This window comes from Diplotaxodon limnothrissa, linkage group LG19, assembly GCF_057381915.1.
Source record: "Diplotaxodon limnothrissa isolate DT_005_m linkage group LG19, D_limnothrissa_male_GT1.1, whole genome shotgun sequence".
Taxonomy (NCBI): domain Eukaryota; kingdom Metazoa; phylum Chordata; class Actinopteri; order Cichliformes; family Cichlidae; genus Diplotaxodon; species Diplotaxodon limnothrissa.
Window position 1 is genome coordinate 11,742,812 of NC_140614.1, and position 14,053 is coordinate 11,756,864.

Genomic DNA, 14,053 nt, shown 5'->3' on the forward strand with positions numbered 1-14,053 from the left:
AAATATCAGGAGTTAAACAGCAGCAGTCTGAAAACATCTCAGACATGTACTGGAGAAACGCTGCCCCCTGCTGGTGACAGTTTCAGTTGAAATTTGCAGAGGTTGACTACAAAAAGCATCTTTCACAGTATCAGAGTCTGTGTGCATGTAAAATTTAACCTGAAGTTTATAGAACAAGAATAGATAGTTCTTGTAAGTAATTAAACTTTAAAAATAATCATTTAAAATAAGCATGTTTGCATTTCCTGTGCTGGTGAAGGTCAATAATTATACTCCTTCTCCTAAAAAACCCTCCTCGTGGGTGGTGGGGGGGGGGGGGGGGGCGTTGGTTTGAAGAATGAAGCCTTTCTACACCCGCTCGACCTCCACCCGCCTGCTGTTTAATTTCTGCTGTTAATCAAATCTGTGAATTCTAACCCTGACACACTGACATCTGTTGCCTTGGTGTATTAAAATCATAACAGCACACATTGTTTTTTAACATCAGTAACAGTAGATCTTTGTCTGCTGCAATAAAGAGAAGATTCACACAAGTTGGGGCTGGTTTGTGCCGATCGCTGACAGTGTGGGAGACGCATTTTCACCCTCAAGTCATCTTTAACAGGGTCAGAGGTTACACTCACTTTTTTTTTTAAAAGTAAGGATGCACAGCTCACAGTTTTCCCTCTGTGTGAGGGTTCTTTGTTCTCTGACATCTGTTCACAGATTTTTCCAGCTGTGTGGAAATACAGGCAGGAGGTGGTGTTGGACTCGCAGCAGGCTGCAGAATGTGCAGGACACACAAAGCTGTCTCTGAACTCAGTCATGTGACCTGTTTTTGTTTATGGAGTCACTTTGGTTTAATTCGACTGAAGTTCAGCAGAAACAGGAGCACATCTGCAGACCGAGCTTCCACGCTGTAGAAAACGAAGATCCTTTACATGGATGAATCAAACTGTCTCAATACATAAATTTGTTTGAGGAACATGCAAAGTGTTGTTAGCAAAGCTGTCATGCAGCCGCTGCATGACAGCTTTGCTCATCATACAGGGAGTGCAGAATTATTAGGCAAGTTGTATTTTTGAGGAATAATTTTATTATTGAACAACAACCATGTTCTCAATGAACCCAAAAAACTCATTAATATCAAAGCTGAATGTTTTTGGAAGTAGTTTTTAGTTTGTTTTTAGTTTTAGCTATTTTAGGGGGATATCTGTGTGTGCAGGTGACTATTACTGTGCATAATTATTAGGCAACTTAACAAAAAACAAATATATACCCATTTCAATTATTTATTTTTACCAGTGAAACCAATATAACATCTCCACATTCACAAATATACATTTCTGACTAGGGATGGGTACCGGTGTCCGGTGCCATGATGGCACCGGTTCTGACATAAACGGTAGTAACCAGACCGAAAAGCAGCGCACATTTCGGTGCTTTTTTTTCCTGAGCTGTGATACACTTCTAGCCAATCATTTTACGTTTCCGAGGATAGTAGGCGGGTCCAGGTACGTACGTTCTTTTATGCAGAGCTACAGATTAAAAATGCCCAAGGCGAAGCGGTCAAAAGTCTGGCTGTACTTCACAGCAAAATATGCAAACTCAGCAGCCTGCAACAAGTGCTTTAAGCTGATACTGTGATACTGTCAAAGGAAGTAACACCTCGAATCCGATGAAACACCTGGCAACGCATAGCGGGTTTTTTTTTAAAGCCGAGAAATGCGCCGTATTTGATGGCAGCAGCAGCCGTTCTTCTCTGCGTGAGTAGCTTAATGTTGTTCGTGTGTAATTTACGTTGAGTAGGCTAACCACGTTATTACATTAATGCATGTAAGGTGAACTAGCAAACATCATCATAGCTACATGCGGCTGTCTTCTTGTTTGATGGCAGATGCTCCCTTCACCCTGGCCAAAAAGGCTAAAATGACCAAAGAAAAAGAGGGAAACAGCTAAACATAAGAGGTTTTTGGATAAAGTTTGTATTTTTTCCATTGTTTAAGCACTGCTTCCAGCTAAGAGTGATACCATATATGCCCCATAGCTGCAGAAAAGGCTAACATTGTTATCTTTTTACAAAAAAACAGCTGAATATGAGAGGTTTTTGGACCAATTTTGTGTTCTCCATTCTTTAAGCACCGGTTTGAGCACCGTTTGAGCACCGGCACCGTTTCAAAAGTACCGATTTGGCACCGGTATCAGATAAAACCTAAACGATACCCATCCCTATTTCTGACATTCAAAAACAAAACAAAAACAAATCAGCGACCAATATAGCCACCTTTCTTTGCAAGGACACTCAAAAGCCTGCCATCCATGGATTCTGTCAGTGTTTTGATCTGTTCACCATCAACATTGCGTGCAGCAGCAACCACAGCCTCCCAGACACTGTTCAGAGAGGTGTACTGTTTTCCCTCCTTGTAAATCTCACATTTGATGATGGACCACAGGTTCTCAATGGGGTTCAGATCAGGTGAACAAGGTGGCCATGTCATTAGTTTTTCTTCTTTTATACCCTTTCTTGCCAGCCACGCTGTGGAGTACTTGGACGCGTGTGATGGAGCATTGTCCTGCATGAAAATCATGTTTTTCTTGAAGGATGCAGACTTCTTCCTGTACCACTGCTTGAAGAAGGTGTCTTCCAGAAACTGGCAGTAGGACTGGGAGTTGAGCTTGACTCCATCCTCAACCCGAAAAGGCCCCACAAGCTCATCTTTGATGATACCAGCCCAAACCAGTACTCCACCTCCACCTTGCTGGCGTCTGAGTCGGACTGGAGCTCTCTGCCCTTTACCAATCCAGCCACGGGCCCATCCATCTGGCCCATCAAGACTCACTCTCATTTCATCAGTCCATAAAACCTTAGAAAAACCAGTCTTGAGATATTTCTTGGCCCAGTCTTGACGTTTCAGCTTGTGTGTCTTGTTCAGTGGTGGTCGTCGTTCAGCCTTTCTTACCTTGGCCATGTCTCTGAGTATTGCACACCTTGTGCTTTTGGGCCCTCCAGTGATGTTGCAGCTCTGAAATATGGCCAAACTGGTGGCAAGTGGCATCTTGGCAGCTGCACGCTTGACTTTTCTCAGTTCATGGGCAGTTATTTTGCGCCTTGGTTTTTCCACACGCTTCTTGCGACCCTGTTGACTATTTTGAATGAAACGCTTGATTGTTCGATGATCATGCTTCAGAAGCTTTGCAATTTTGAGACTGCTGCATCCCTCTGCAAGATATCTCACTATTTTAGACTTTTCTGAGCCTGTCAAGTCCTTCTTTTGACCCGTTTTGCCAAAGGACGTTGCCTAATAATTATGCACACCTGATATAGGGTGTTGATGTCATTAGACCACACCCCTTCTCATTACAGAGATGCACATCACCTAATATGCTTAATTGGTAGTAGGCTTTCGAGCCTATACAGCTTGGAGTAAGACAACATGCATGAAGAGGATGATGTGGACAAAATACTCATTTCCCCAATAATTCTGCACTCCCTGTATGAATCTATTTATGGAGAGGACAAATATTTGACCTGCTTCTGTTTTCCCCCTGAAAGTTTCCTTCTGCAGAGACCGTGAACATCCCTCCTGTTCTGGTGAAACCACCTCCAAGTATGTACATGTCGCATCACTGCAGGGCACATCTATCTGCTGCCGCAGTGACGACATGACAGCCAGTGAGTGAAATCCCACCGCTCCACGTTTTAAATCAGCTCTCGTGCTGGAGGCGAGCACAGAGGGGCTGCAGAGATGCTGCTTCCTCTCTCCGTCCACATGTGCTGGCACGATCACACTCGAGGATTCGGTTCCCAAAAGGCTGATTGGAGGCGGCACGTCGATGCTTGTCTGTTGATGAGATGTTGAGACATTTCAGGAAAAATGAGGAAACCCCAGACAGGCTGAGGCGAGACTGTTCAAAGGAATCTCAGTAAGGCTGTGAAGTCTTACCTGGACATTTTACTCAGAAGACGTTTTGCCTTGTTTGTTATTCTCGTCAGCCATCTTTGTAACAGCTCTTATTTTTAATAGTGATGCACCGATCGACCGGCCAGGGACCGGAATCAGACGATTTCCAGTGTTCTCGGCCCGACCGGTGACCGGCCGGTCAGTCTCACACGTGTCCAATCACAAAATAACAAGTCGGTGACCTTTCAGTGAAACTTTATAAAAATGAAAATATTTCCTGGCAGAAGAACGTGCTGATTGGTTTGGACAGTTTGTGGTGAAATAAAGTTTTTGCAGGTTTTTCAATCATTCATGTTTCCCCCCCAACTACCTTAAACCTTTCTAATCTTTATCAATAGAAAGCTCCTCACAACAGGAGTTTGGATCAGAGTGAACAGATTGTCTTCATCAGACACATGTAACATCACCTGGCGCTTATCAAGGAGCGCTATCAGCCTGTTTTATCAGGTTTCACACCACAAAGAAATAAACATGGTGGATCAGAGTGTGAAGCACAGACGAGTCCCACCTGCACAGCTGCACGATTCATTTTAACTTTATTTACAAAGACAGGAGTCTGTACATGACGACGAGGTCACGATACAGTCAGAGGTAACTGCACAATCTGGCCGACAGACAACAAACTGAGTCACGTTACCTGATGTGAGTTCCTGCAGCAAGCAACAGTCAAACTCTGCCTCCTTGTGGGTTAAGAAGGTATTACAGCCACTCGTGTCCTGCTGTTTGTGTTTGAAACCTCGCAGTGTAGCAACTTTATGAACAGTTGTTGTCATTCGTTATTGTACTGCTCATTTCCAGCTCCATGTTTTTACACTTGGACTCAACCAGAGCAGCTTTGCATGAGTCACAGTTCAAAATAATCCTTCTTTATCTTATACTGGGCTTTGGTATTGCCCCTTAGTACATCCTCTGTCTGAAACAAGCTCCTCCCACTTTAAGCCAGCTGTCTTCTAGAAGTTTATTTCATCACTTAGCAGCCATCTTGGTAACACCTTTGGGCAGCTAAAGCACAGAGTGTCAAACTCAGTTTGATTCAGTGAAGAAATGAACAGATTAATTTAAAAAGCAGTTGTGAGCTCAGGACAGCTGCAGGTACAGAAAGATTGTTGTGGTCAGATGATGTCGACCAGACGTTCTTTCACTGATCTAGAGCTGAACTTAAGTGTTAGACGAGACTTTGGGAGTCACATGAGGGAGCAGCTGAAGGCTCATCCCGTTCCTCCTCACACAAAGGAGCACATACCATCCTCCATCAGCATGATCCTGCTGATGGAGGAGGTCCTTTCCAGGTCCCCCCCCGTATGATGAGCTGTCTCCTGGCATCTCCTCCTCACTCTGCAGACTGTGCTCAGAGACACAGCAAACCTCATGATGACACCCATGGATGTCCTCGCCTGTTCCACCTGAGAGGCTGCAGGTAGCGTCTCATGCTGTCAGCAGCAAAAAGCAAAGCTAGAGAAAACTCAGCAGGGATAAAGAGAGCGCACACAATGGTTTCTGCCTCACTGTCCAGTTAGGAACAGTTTAACTGCCTTTGTGTTGCACTCTGATGATGGAGTCAAACTCTAAATGAAGACGAGCACAACACATGGAGGCCTGCTGACGTCCTGCACGACTGCAGCAGCGTTCAGTCTGTAAACGCTGCATGAAACCGCTCCTCCTTGAAGTACTTACATCTCCTCATGCCTCACACGTGCTCTACAATCCTCTGCGGCGCTCTAATTGCTCGGTCTGAGCGGCGTGCATGCAGGGAGCGAGCGTTCCTCGTCAGGTGTCATTTTTCTGGCTCGCCTGTTCGTTTGTTTAACCTCTAAAACAATCAGAGGTGTGAGAAGAAAACCAACACAGCAGCTTTGACGTGAAGCAGCACGTGTGTTTGCATGGGTGTGTGTTTGCACTTGAGGACATTAAATAACATGCATACATGCTGGTCTGGTATGGTGCTTTATCTGTAGTGTGTTAGCAGGAGAGCTGTCATTATAATGACAGATGTAGTCATCGTGAGGTTTTAAGCAGAACTTTGACTTTTAGACGGGAAATTAATTTTAATCCTTCATGTTTTTAAAGTCCATCATTTTTCAGAGTAATTGGAAATCTTACATGTGATAATGGGAAAGAGAGAAAGTGCAGCTGCTGTGCACAGCTGTTCATGTTTCTGTGGTGTTGTGTGTTTCAGGTGGAGGACAGCAGGACGTGATGGTGTTTCTATCACTGCGGCATGTTTGTGTTTACTTCAGCTAACTGCTGAGTTTGGGGTTCAGATTGGAGGATTTGAGGATGTGCTTTGCTTAGTGGTTCATCTCCTGGGACGTTGTTGTGTTTTTCTGTTGTGAAGTGTGTGTTTTAATGAACACAGACACACGCACAAGCACAATGAAAGCAGAAACAAAGGTCGGTGACATAACATCCTCTCCCCTCTGTTTCCTGCCTCTGTGCACCAGGAGCCTCGACCCCGACCAGATGAGCGTTTCCACAGAGTTCAGCTACCAGACCGAGTCTGACTGGACGTCCGTGATCAGCCTCGACATGAACGCAGCGCCGGGAAGCCCGATGTCACCCTCCAAACACTCCAAGGTGGGTCTGAGTTAATCATCAGAGATTACAGATGCATACCTACGTGTGCATAACGTCAGAGCAGCTTATATTCCACCCTGAGAGGAGAAGCAGATCAATATTAAACAAATATACAAAATGAATTTATCTTCACGTCTTTATTGAACTCTGTGAGTGCAGAAACTCTTAGCTGCTGACAATCACTCGGATTCTGGGTGATATTGATCGATCAGCTGTCGGCTCATAGGTCAGGGGTTTGTTCTTGTTGCTTCCTTTGGATCATCAGTTAATCCTCTCTGTGTAGTTTGAGCTCAGAGATGCTTCAGAGCTGGAATGAAGGTTTTAGTGTTTAGTTTTTTTGTCTCATCAGTTAGAACATGTGGAACATCCTGGTGATCGATGGAAAATCTGGGAGTCAGATCATTAGGACCTCTGCCGTCTCTCACAGGAGAGTGATCTTCTACACTTTCACTCCAGATGTTGTCAAATCTGCTTTTTTTTTTTTTTTTTTTCAGATTTTTATTTTTAGCAGTTTTGAGATTTTCTGGTTTGTTTCTCGGGCGCCTCGTCCATGAGGTCCAGATGAAAGCAGAGAAGAGATTATGTGTCGTGGTTTCAGCTTCAGCTCTGTTTGCATTACTTTACTGGTCCAGTTATTTAGTTTTTGATTTCTTGAGGCCTGGTTCTTAGTTTTTATTGTTTGTCCATAACTGTGATTTAGATGAAAATTAGTGGCTAAATCTGACATATTTACACACTGAATTTAAGTCTATTCATAGTCCTTTTTAAATAAACAGAAACATGAAGATGGTTCAGAGTTTATGTGACTCGATCAGCTGATTGATCACATTGTTTCATGAGCCATCATGTTTGCTGCCAGCTGACCGTGTCATCGTATTCAAACACGAGCAGATGTCTTTATAAATCGTCACTGTTGGTTTAATAAACGGCAGCACTGACGGCTCTGCGAGGCACATTTCCTCCAAATCTACCTGTGCAGCACTTCTTTGTTAGACACTGTTTTATTTAAAAATCTGCAGGACGTCAGAAAGTTTGAGACTTTAGAAACATAAAAACTGCAAGTTCAGACGCGTGAAGTGGAAGAAATGGATCAGAAGTGCATCCGGAGCAGATTAGCTGCATTAGCCGTGTTAGGCGGTCAGATTTCCTATGATTTTATCTTCATTGAAGCAGCAAACGGCACTCGGCTGGATTTGACTGACTAACGAGTTCAACCTGCTGACATTGTTCACCTGGTAAAAACACGGCTCCAGTTTCCTGCAGAACATTTGCTGAGTAAGCAGCTGTGACAGTGGGAAAAGGAAGTGAGGTCGTTATTCAGAGCATCAAGGCGGCACTGCGTGGAAACACTGTGCATCCAAACATCACGACAAAGATGGACGCTGTGGTCTCAGAGGACGAGGAGTCTCTCAACTTCTCAGAGATGTTGATTTAGGACTGAACCGAAAGCTTGCAGCTCATCAGAGATACACAACCAAGAAAGTTCACAAAACTGGATCAACAAAGCCTCCGAGTCTGAGATGATCTCGATACCACGATGGTTATTAACGTTCTCTGTTACGCCGGGCTTGCAGATTCAGGATCTATGCACGCTTGTGGGTCACATGACCTTTGTCCTGCACAAAATGCTGCTTTACTCCAATCAGAGACATTAGCAGATGGTGACGATGAGAAGATGATGATTAAAAGTCACAAAAAGTTTAAAGAACAGAGAAGATCAAACAGTAAAATAAAACACTGAGAGATGAATGTTGCAGAAAATCATTAATCTGCTGATTTCGTGCACGCAGCGGTAAAATAAACATTTACGTTCAAGCGGATGATTTTATGCCTGAGCGCGCTCAGTGCTGCTGTTTATTGGTGATAGGTGAAGCTTACAGCTGTGAAACTGGATCCATGTAAAGCAACAGTCACTGCTGTTTGTTTCAGATCAGGTTAAATGACAGTGACTGCTGTGTGTTCTGTGTTTCCAGCATAATAACATTCAGACTTCTGCACATGCACACTCAGCGGTTGTTTACGGCCTAACATCTCTCTCACACACACACACCAGATGATCTATATCAAACTTCAAACATGCTGTAAATAAAAGAATCTGTGGAAGTCCAATTTTAAAATCCTGATCATAGCCTGCTCCCGACTTAGTGATGTGTTCAGTATCAGTTACCATGGTGATTAAGTCAGGTAGCAACTCTGAGTTTAACCTTGACGCCATTAATCTGACCTGGTGTTACACCCTCTGATCTCTGCGCTCAGTAAACTGATGACTTCATGTTCTCAGTTGCTTTCAAGTCGTATAGAGTCAAACAGGAAGTGACAAAAACACAGTGGGATGTGTGTTCATTACTGTGGAAGACCAAAAATGCTAAAATCATCAAATAAATGCAGATATTACTCAGCTCTGATTGTGACTTATTAGGTGTTGTTGCGTTTAATGACACATTCGTTCATTTGGGACTTTGTTCCTCCATAGATCATTTTCCTGATGTCAGTCCGGACAAATATTTTATTACAGACTTAAAGAATATGAAGAATGTTGTTTGTGGACATAGTTTTTAAAAACAGTTACTGTAACAATGTGCTTCTCCTTTAAAATGACATGCATATAATCCTGTTGGATCCTATTGGCCCGGAGCTACTTCCCATAAACAGAAACCTGCCAAACCCGTCCTCCAGTGCTATTTGTGTCTGTGGGAGGACCAAAACCTATGGGAGACATAAAATGCCAAAATTACTAACAATAAAAGCCCTCAGTAAATAAATGACGTTGGGTTAAATGCATAAGATTCATATAAAATAAATGCCTTCATTAATATACAGTATAATGTATATTTATAAAGCTTTTCATATGTAGTGTGTGAAACGATTGCAGTTCATTTCTAACTATAAGAAGCTTTAATTAGCTCGTGTGTAAAAGCTGAAGCTCGGGCGTCCTGCGCTCTTTCATTTTGATCTCCGTTATCTTTCCCGCGTGTTTTTATTACAGTCTAAGAGATAAGGACGTGGGGCATAATTCACACTGATATGGAGCTCAGTCCCCACCTACCTGACATTTGTCCCTGCTTTGGGTAAACAGAAGGGCAGCGGTTGGTGGACTAATACATGGCGGGCAAAGGTGGAAGGAGAGTAATCCCTCCGGGTTTCGACACACTCTGGATTTCAGGCCCTTAAAGTAGGTAAAGTAGCCGCACTTCCACTTTGTTTTCCGTGGTTTGTTTCTGTTTGGATATGAACTGGAAAAACTGAGCCTGAGCCGGCCTCAGCTGCTGTTTGCTCAGTGAAAATATGGAAATGCTGGAAAGCAGAGTGAGGGTGTTGAAATGGGTTTGTCTCCCAGAGAAATGCTCCTCCGTCACAGCCGTGTGGTTCCTCTACACGACACTGAGACCTAAATGATCTGTTCGTGAAGCCGGCAGCAGATAACAGGCGTCCCATTCACACGCACGCTTTAGAATGAGGAAGGGTGTGCTGCTCTGCGCCAGCCTCGTCCACACCCTCTCATTTTTACTGGATTGAGAATTCCAGCTGGCTTTCACAATATTGTTTTTTTTCACACACTGTCTGTGATGTAGGAGGCAAAGCCCACGTCTCAGAGCCGTGACACGCTCAGGTAGAGGCAGTCAGTGCTGCCCGAGGAGGAGGAAGCTTTAAGCGTTTGAATTCTTCTACAAGGTGTGATTAGTCGTCGGTTCTCGGCGCAGTTTTGTGTGATTTTGGGGACTAACTTTGACACAGAACTTGGATTTCTGCAGTTTGGACTCCAGGAAGTCAGGATGGTGCGTAGCTGCTGTGGCTCCTGCTTCTTGTTCTAACATGTGCTCTTTGTTTTTTGTGACAACTGCCAGCTTTAGTTTTGCAGTGCGTGCATTATGAGCAGTCCGGGCTTCAAACTGGACTGTGGACGTCTCTGCTGTTCTTCCACCTGCTCCGATATTCCATGTTTGTTTTCCGGGTTTGTTCTGAGCCGTTTGAATCTGTGAGCTGTGGGAATGAAAGTGTTTGTGTCTTAGTTAGTCATTCAGTTTTACTGCTGTGTGTCATTCACTGCAGGGTGTCTGCGTTTAGTTCAGCTTTTCACTCTTTACACAAAAAATGGTGAAAAATATTTCATAATAAGAGAGAATAAAGATTTTAAGAGAGGATTTGCTTTAACAATGCTTCTGCTTTTGTTTGACCTTCCCGTATTTCCCAACTTTTGTTATAAGCAAAGTAAATAAGCTCAAAATAAAACAAATATCCAAAGTAAAGGAACTCAGGTGGTTAAAATGTAACAAAATGCTGTTTTAAACATGAGTATGAGTGAAAAATGAAAGTGAGGTAACGATAAGCTGTTATAAGAGCTTGTGTTCACAGCGTGGCCGTGCTGACTGTACAACTTACCTCACATTACACAGAGAGCTGCTCCTGTTCAGAGTCACTCAGCCAGTCCATCCATGTGTTTGTGAGTAAATGAAGCTGATAAGATCAACCAAATCTGAAACGTTTCAGCTGATGATTTTAGTTTCTACATTTTGGGCAAACCTTCAAAGCTCATGTGGGATAACTGGCTGCTTAAAACCAGTTAGTTTATGAAAGATCTGTTTTTACCTGCGTCTGTGTATCAGGATCATATTCTGTCCAAATTATAAAACATGTTTTCAGCTGAAATTGAAAGAACTCTTATTGATTGCAGTCGCACCTTTTAAAGGAAGGTAAATTCCAACGATTTGCATTTCTGACTGAGGAAGAATATTTATCTAGAAAATCTTTCAGGTATTCTCGTCTGTGACTCAAAGGCATGTCGATGAAGGCACCTGCCAGTTTTCATTTCTACAGAAAAGCCGGCTCGTCTCGTCTCAGCTCGACTGAGAGATGAATCCGAGTCTGATTTTCACTTATTAAAGCATCAGGATGAAAGAATCGGCTGTTCGATTTTTATAAACATACCGTATGAACAAACACATCCATCAGTCTTCTCACAGGGAAAAAATACAGAAATACATTTAAAGTCTAATTGCATGTAATCATGTAGAGAAAGTCAAAAGCTCAGAGCGTAATTATCGGTTTAGTGCTTCTGCAGAAATATCAAACTCAGTCTGTTACTGTTAATCCTGCTGCGACAGTTGCTTTACATTTATTTCCAATGAATGGCTGCTGTTTGTTTTTGATGATGTTTCCCCGTCGCCGCCTCCTCTCTGGCTGCCATGTTGCAGTTCCTGCTGCTCAGCAGTGATTTGGATTAGTTGGAGCTTCTGACAAACACTCGCTCCTTCTCGTCTTCTCAGTTTGCCTGACGAGGATCGACAAACATTTAAAGCTTCAGTTTTTACTTGGAGCCAAATAACCTGCAGACTCTTCTTTCTTGTTCTTGGCTCTGATTATATAACAGGATCTGTTTTCAGGGGATTTCCTTGAACTTCAAAAATGATTCAAATGTATAAAAATAGATGAAAAGGAAAAATGAGGTGATGGTGGTGGGATAACTTTAGGCCCAGACTGTATTTGTGTTTCAAGGAGTCCAGGACAGGCAGAGCGCACGATGCAGCTCAACCTCAGAGGAAGTACACCAGGTTGTTTTTGTGCACATTTCATTCTTAATGCAGTCTTACATCTCAGTGTTCATCTTTCCTGCCTGTCCTCTTTTCTTTTTAGAGTTCGGAGGAGAAGAAATCAGTGTTCGGCCGTCTCACCAACTTCTTCAGCTCCAAGAGGAAGAAGAGCAGCAGCCGGAATCATTCGAGCACCTCCACCGACAGCTCCCCGGCATCCCCCTTGTCTCCACGTTCGGCCCAATCTGAGCCAGAAAATGGGTTAAATGCTGAGCACAGCGACACTGTGAGCCAGAGCTCCAGCCGGAGCGCCTCCAGCAGGGCCTCGCAGGTCACAGTAGAGGCGGACTTGCCGTTTGCAGACAGTAACAGCACCGGGAGAAGCAGCGTGAAGGAGCTGGATGCAATCATGACTTCCAGAGACCCTGCATCTGCCACCGAGCCAGATCCAGATCCCGGTTTGAAGTCAGAAGTGGGCTTCGCTGAATCCGTGGTGGAGGAAGTGAGCAAACGGCTGCAGGTGAATTTGGAACAAAAAGTACTGAAGAGACCAGAGAGCAGCAGTGAGGATGATATCATCAGCCCAACCACACTGACGTCACTTCAGATCCCACTTTCCAAGGCTGTGGAGTCCCCAAAGTCTCCTAACCTAACCTCCATAAGCTTAGCATCAAAGAAAGCATCGGTGAAGGTTGGAGAGAAGGGCCACAGCACGGCGCTGAGAGGAATAACTTTGTTCAAACAGGAGGGAAAGCCTCCGGACCGGAAGAGGGAAAACTCAGGAGGACCCAGGACGAGCACTCGAATATCCACCAGCAGCCTGTCGGGAGAAAGTGCAACCACGAGAGAGGAAAAACCCCGAGGCGAGTCTCCTGTCTTGTTCCACAAAGCCATATGGGTGGAGACACACCTGGGAGAGGAGGCGGTGGAGTGGAAGAAAGAAAGGGATGTAATGAAAAAGGAGGAGGGCTTTAGAGCAGACTCTCCTCCTCTTTTGGCCGTACCTGCCACAGTAATTCCAGAGGACGACTCAGAGAATGAGGGAGCACCAGAGAGCCCTCCCACCCCCTTAGAGACTCCTCCACTCAGTGGCAGCCTGCCACATTCACTCTCCTCCCTGTCACAGACTGTGGGGGAGGTCCAGACCCCCACGGAGCAGCCGGAGGGGCCGGACACAGACTCAACAAGGAGTTCTCCTCCGGTTCAGGAGCGACACCGGACGAGATCAAGCCGGGTCACACGCAGGACTGTGAGTCTGCCTTCGAAGAGCAAAACTATTGCCGAAGTGCAAACCGGCCCCGAGCCGAGTGTGGACGAAGGCTCAACTTCAAAGAGCTCAAACACAACAGAGGCAAAACCGTGAGTGTCTGTCTGTTTTCATTTTCCTCTGCTTTTACAGCCTCTTTGATCCAGAGAAACAGAGCTCAGCCTGCATGCAACCCGAGCTCCGAGTTCCCATGGTGCTTTGTGCCAGAGCTGAACAATGGGGCTAAAACCTGCAGGGAGGCGCTGAAATATTCATCCACCCAACATCCAGCCACTCAGAAAGACCTTCTTTAAGCTTCTGAAACTTTACTGGATTTATCAAATGTAGGTCAGCTGTTCTGTGTTAACCTTTGGTGTTCGTTCACTACCTCCAGTTAGTCATTACAACCAGCAGCTCTCATGTTTGACCTCAGGATGCCGTGGAAACGCTCAGCCTTGGGAGGAGTGCTTAAAGTTTCTACACACGGTTGATTCTGCAGGTGGTTTTACAGACGGCACAGTTCATCCAGGTTTACCGTCATCGTGCAGGAGAACAGTGGAAACTGCATGTGTGAAGCATTTTTATGGCATGATTAGAAAAGAGACACAAAATGTTTGAGCAATATTTGAACTCAATCAGGTCAGAAAACACTACAACATGTGACCTTTCACATGAAGACTCGCAGATGCAGTTTTTCCCTTTGGTCGTGTTGTGCAGGTGTAAACTGAGGAAAACATTTGGCATTTACAGCTGCTGCTCTGATG

At 44.4% G+C, this 14,053-nt stretch overlaps 1 protein-coding gene across 3 annotated transcripts in view; it reads left to right on the forward strand.

Annotated features, from left to right (window-relative positions):
* Positions 1-14,053, forward strand: part of LOC146611827 (uncharacterized) — a 47,735-nt gene that overhangs the window by 15,264 nt on the left and 18,418 nt on the right. For 2 of the 3 annotated variants that reach the window (XM_085343708.1, XM_085343709.1), the window contains exons 2-3: positions 6,383-6,515; positions 12,147-13,402. In XM_085343708.1, the coding sequence (XP_085199834.1) occupies positions 6,383-6,515; positions 12,147-13,402 (1,389 nt within the window). Of the gene's footprint in view, positions 1-6,382; positions 6,516-10,084; positions 10,292-12,146; positions 13,403-14,053 lie in introns of those variants that run through there. The other variant, XM_085343710.1, reaches the window with a different exon arrangement.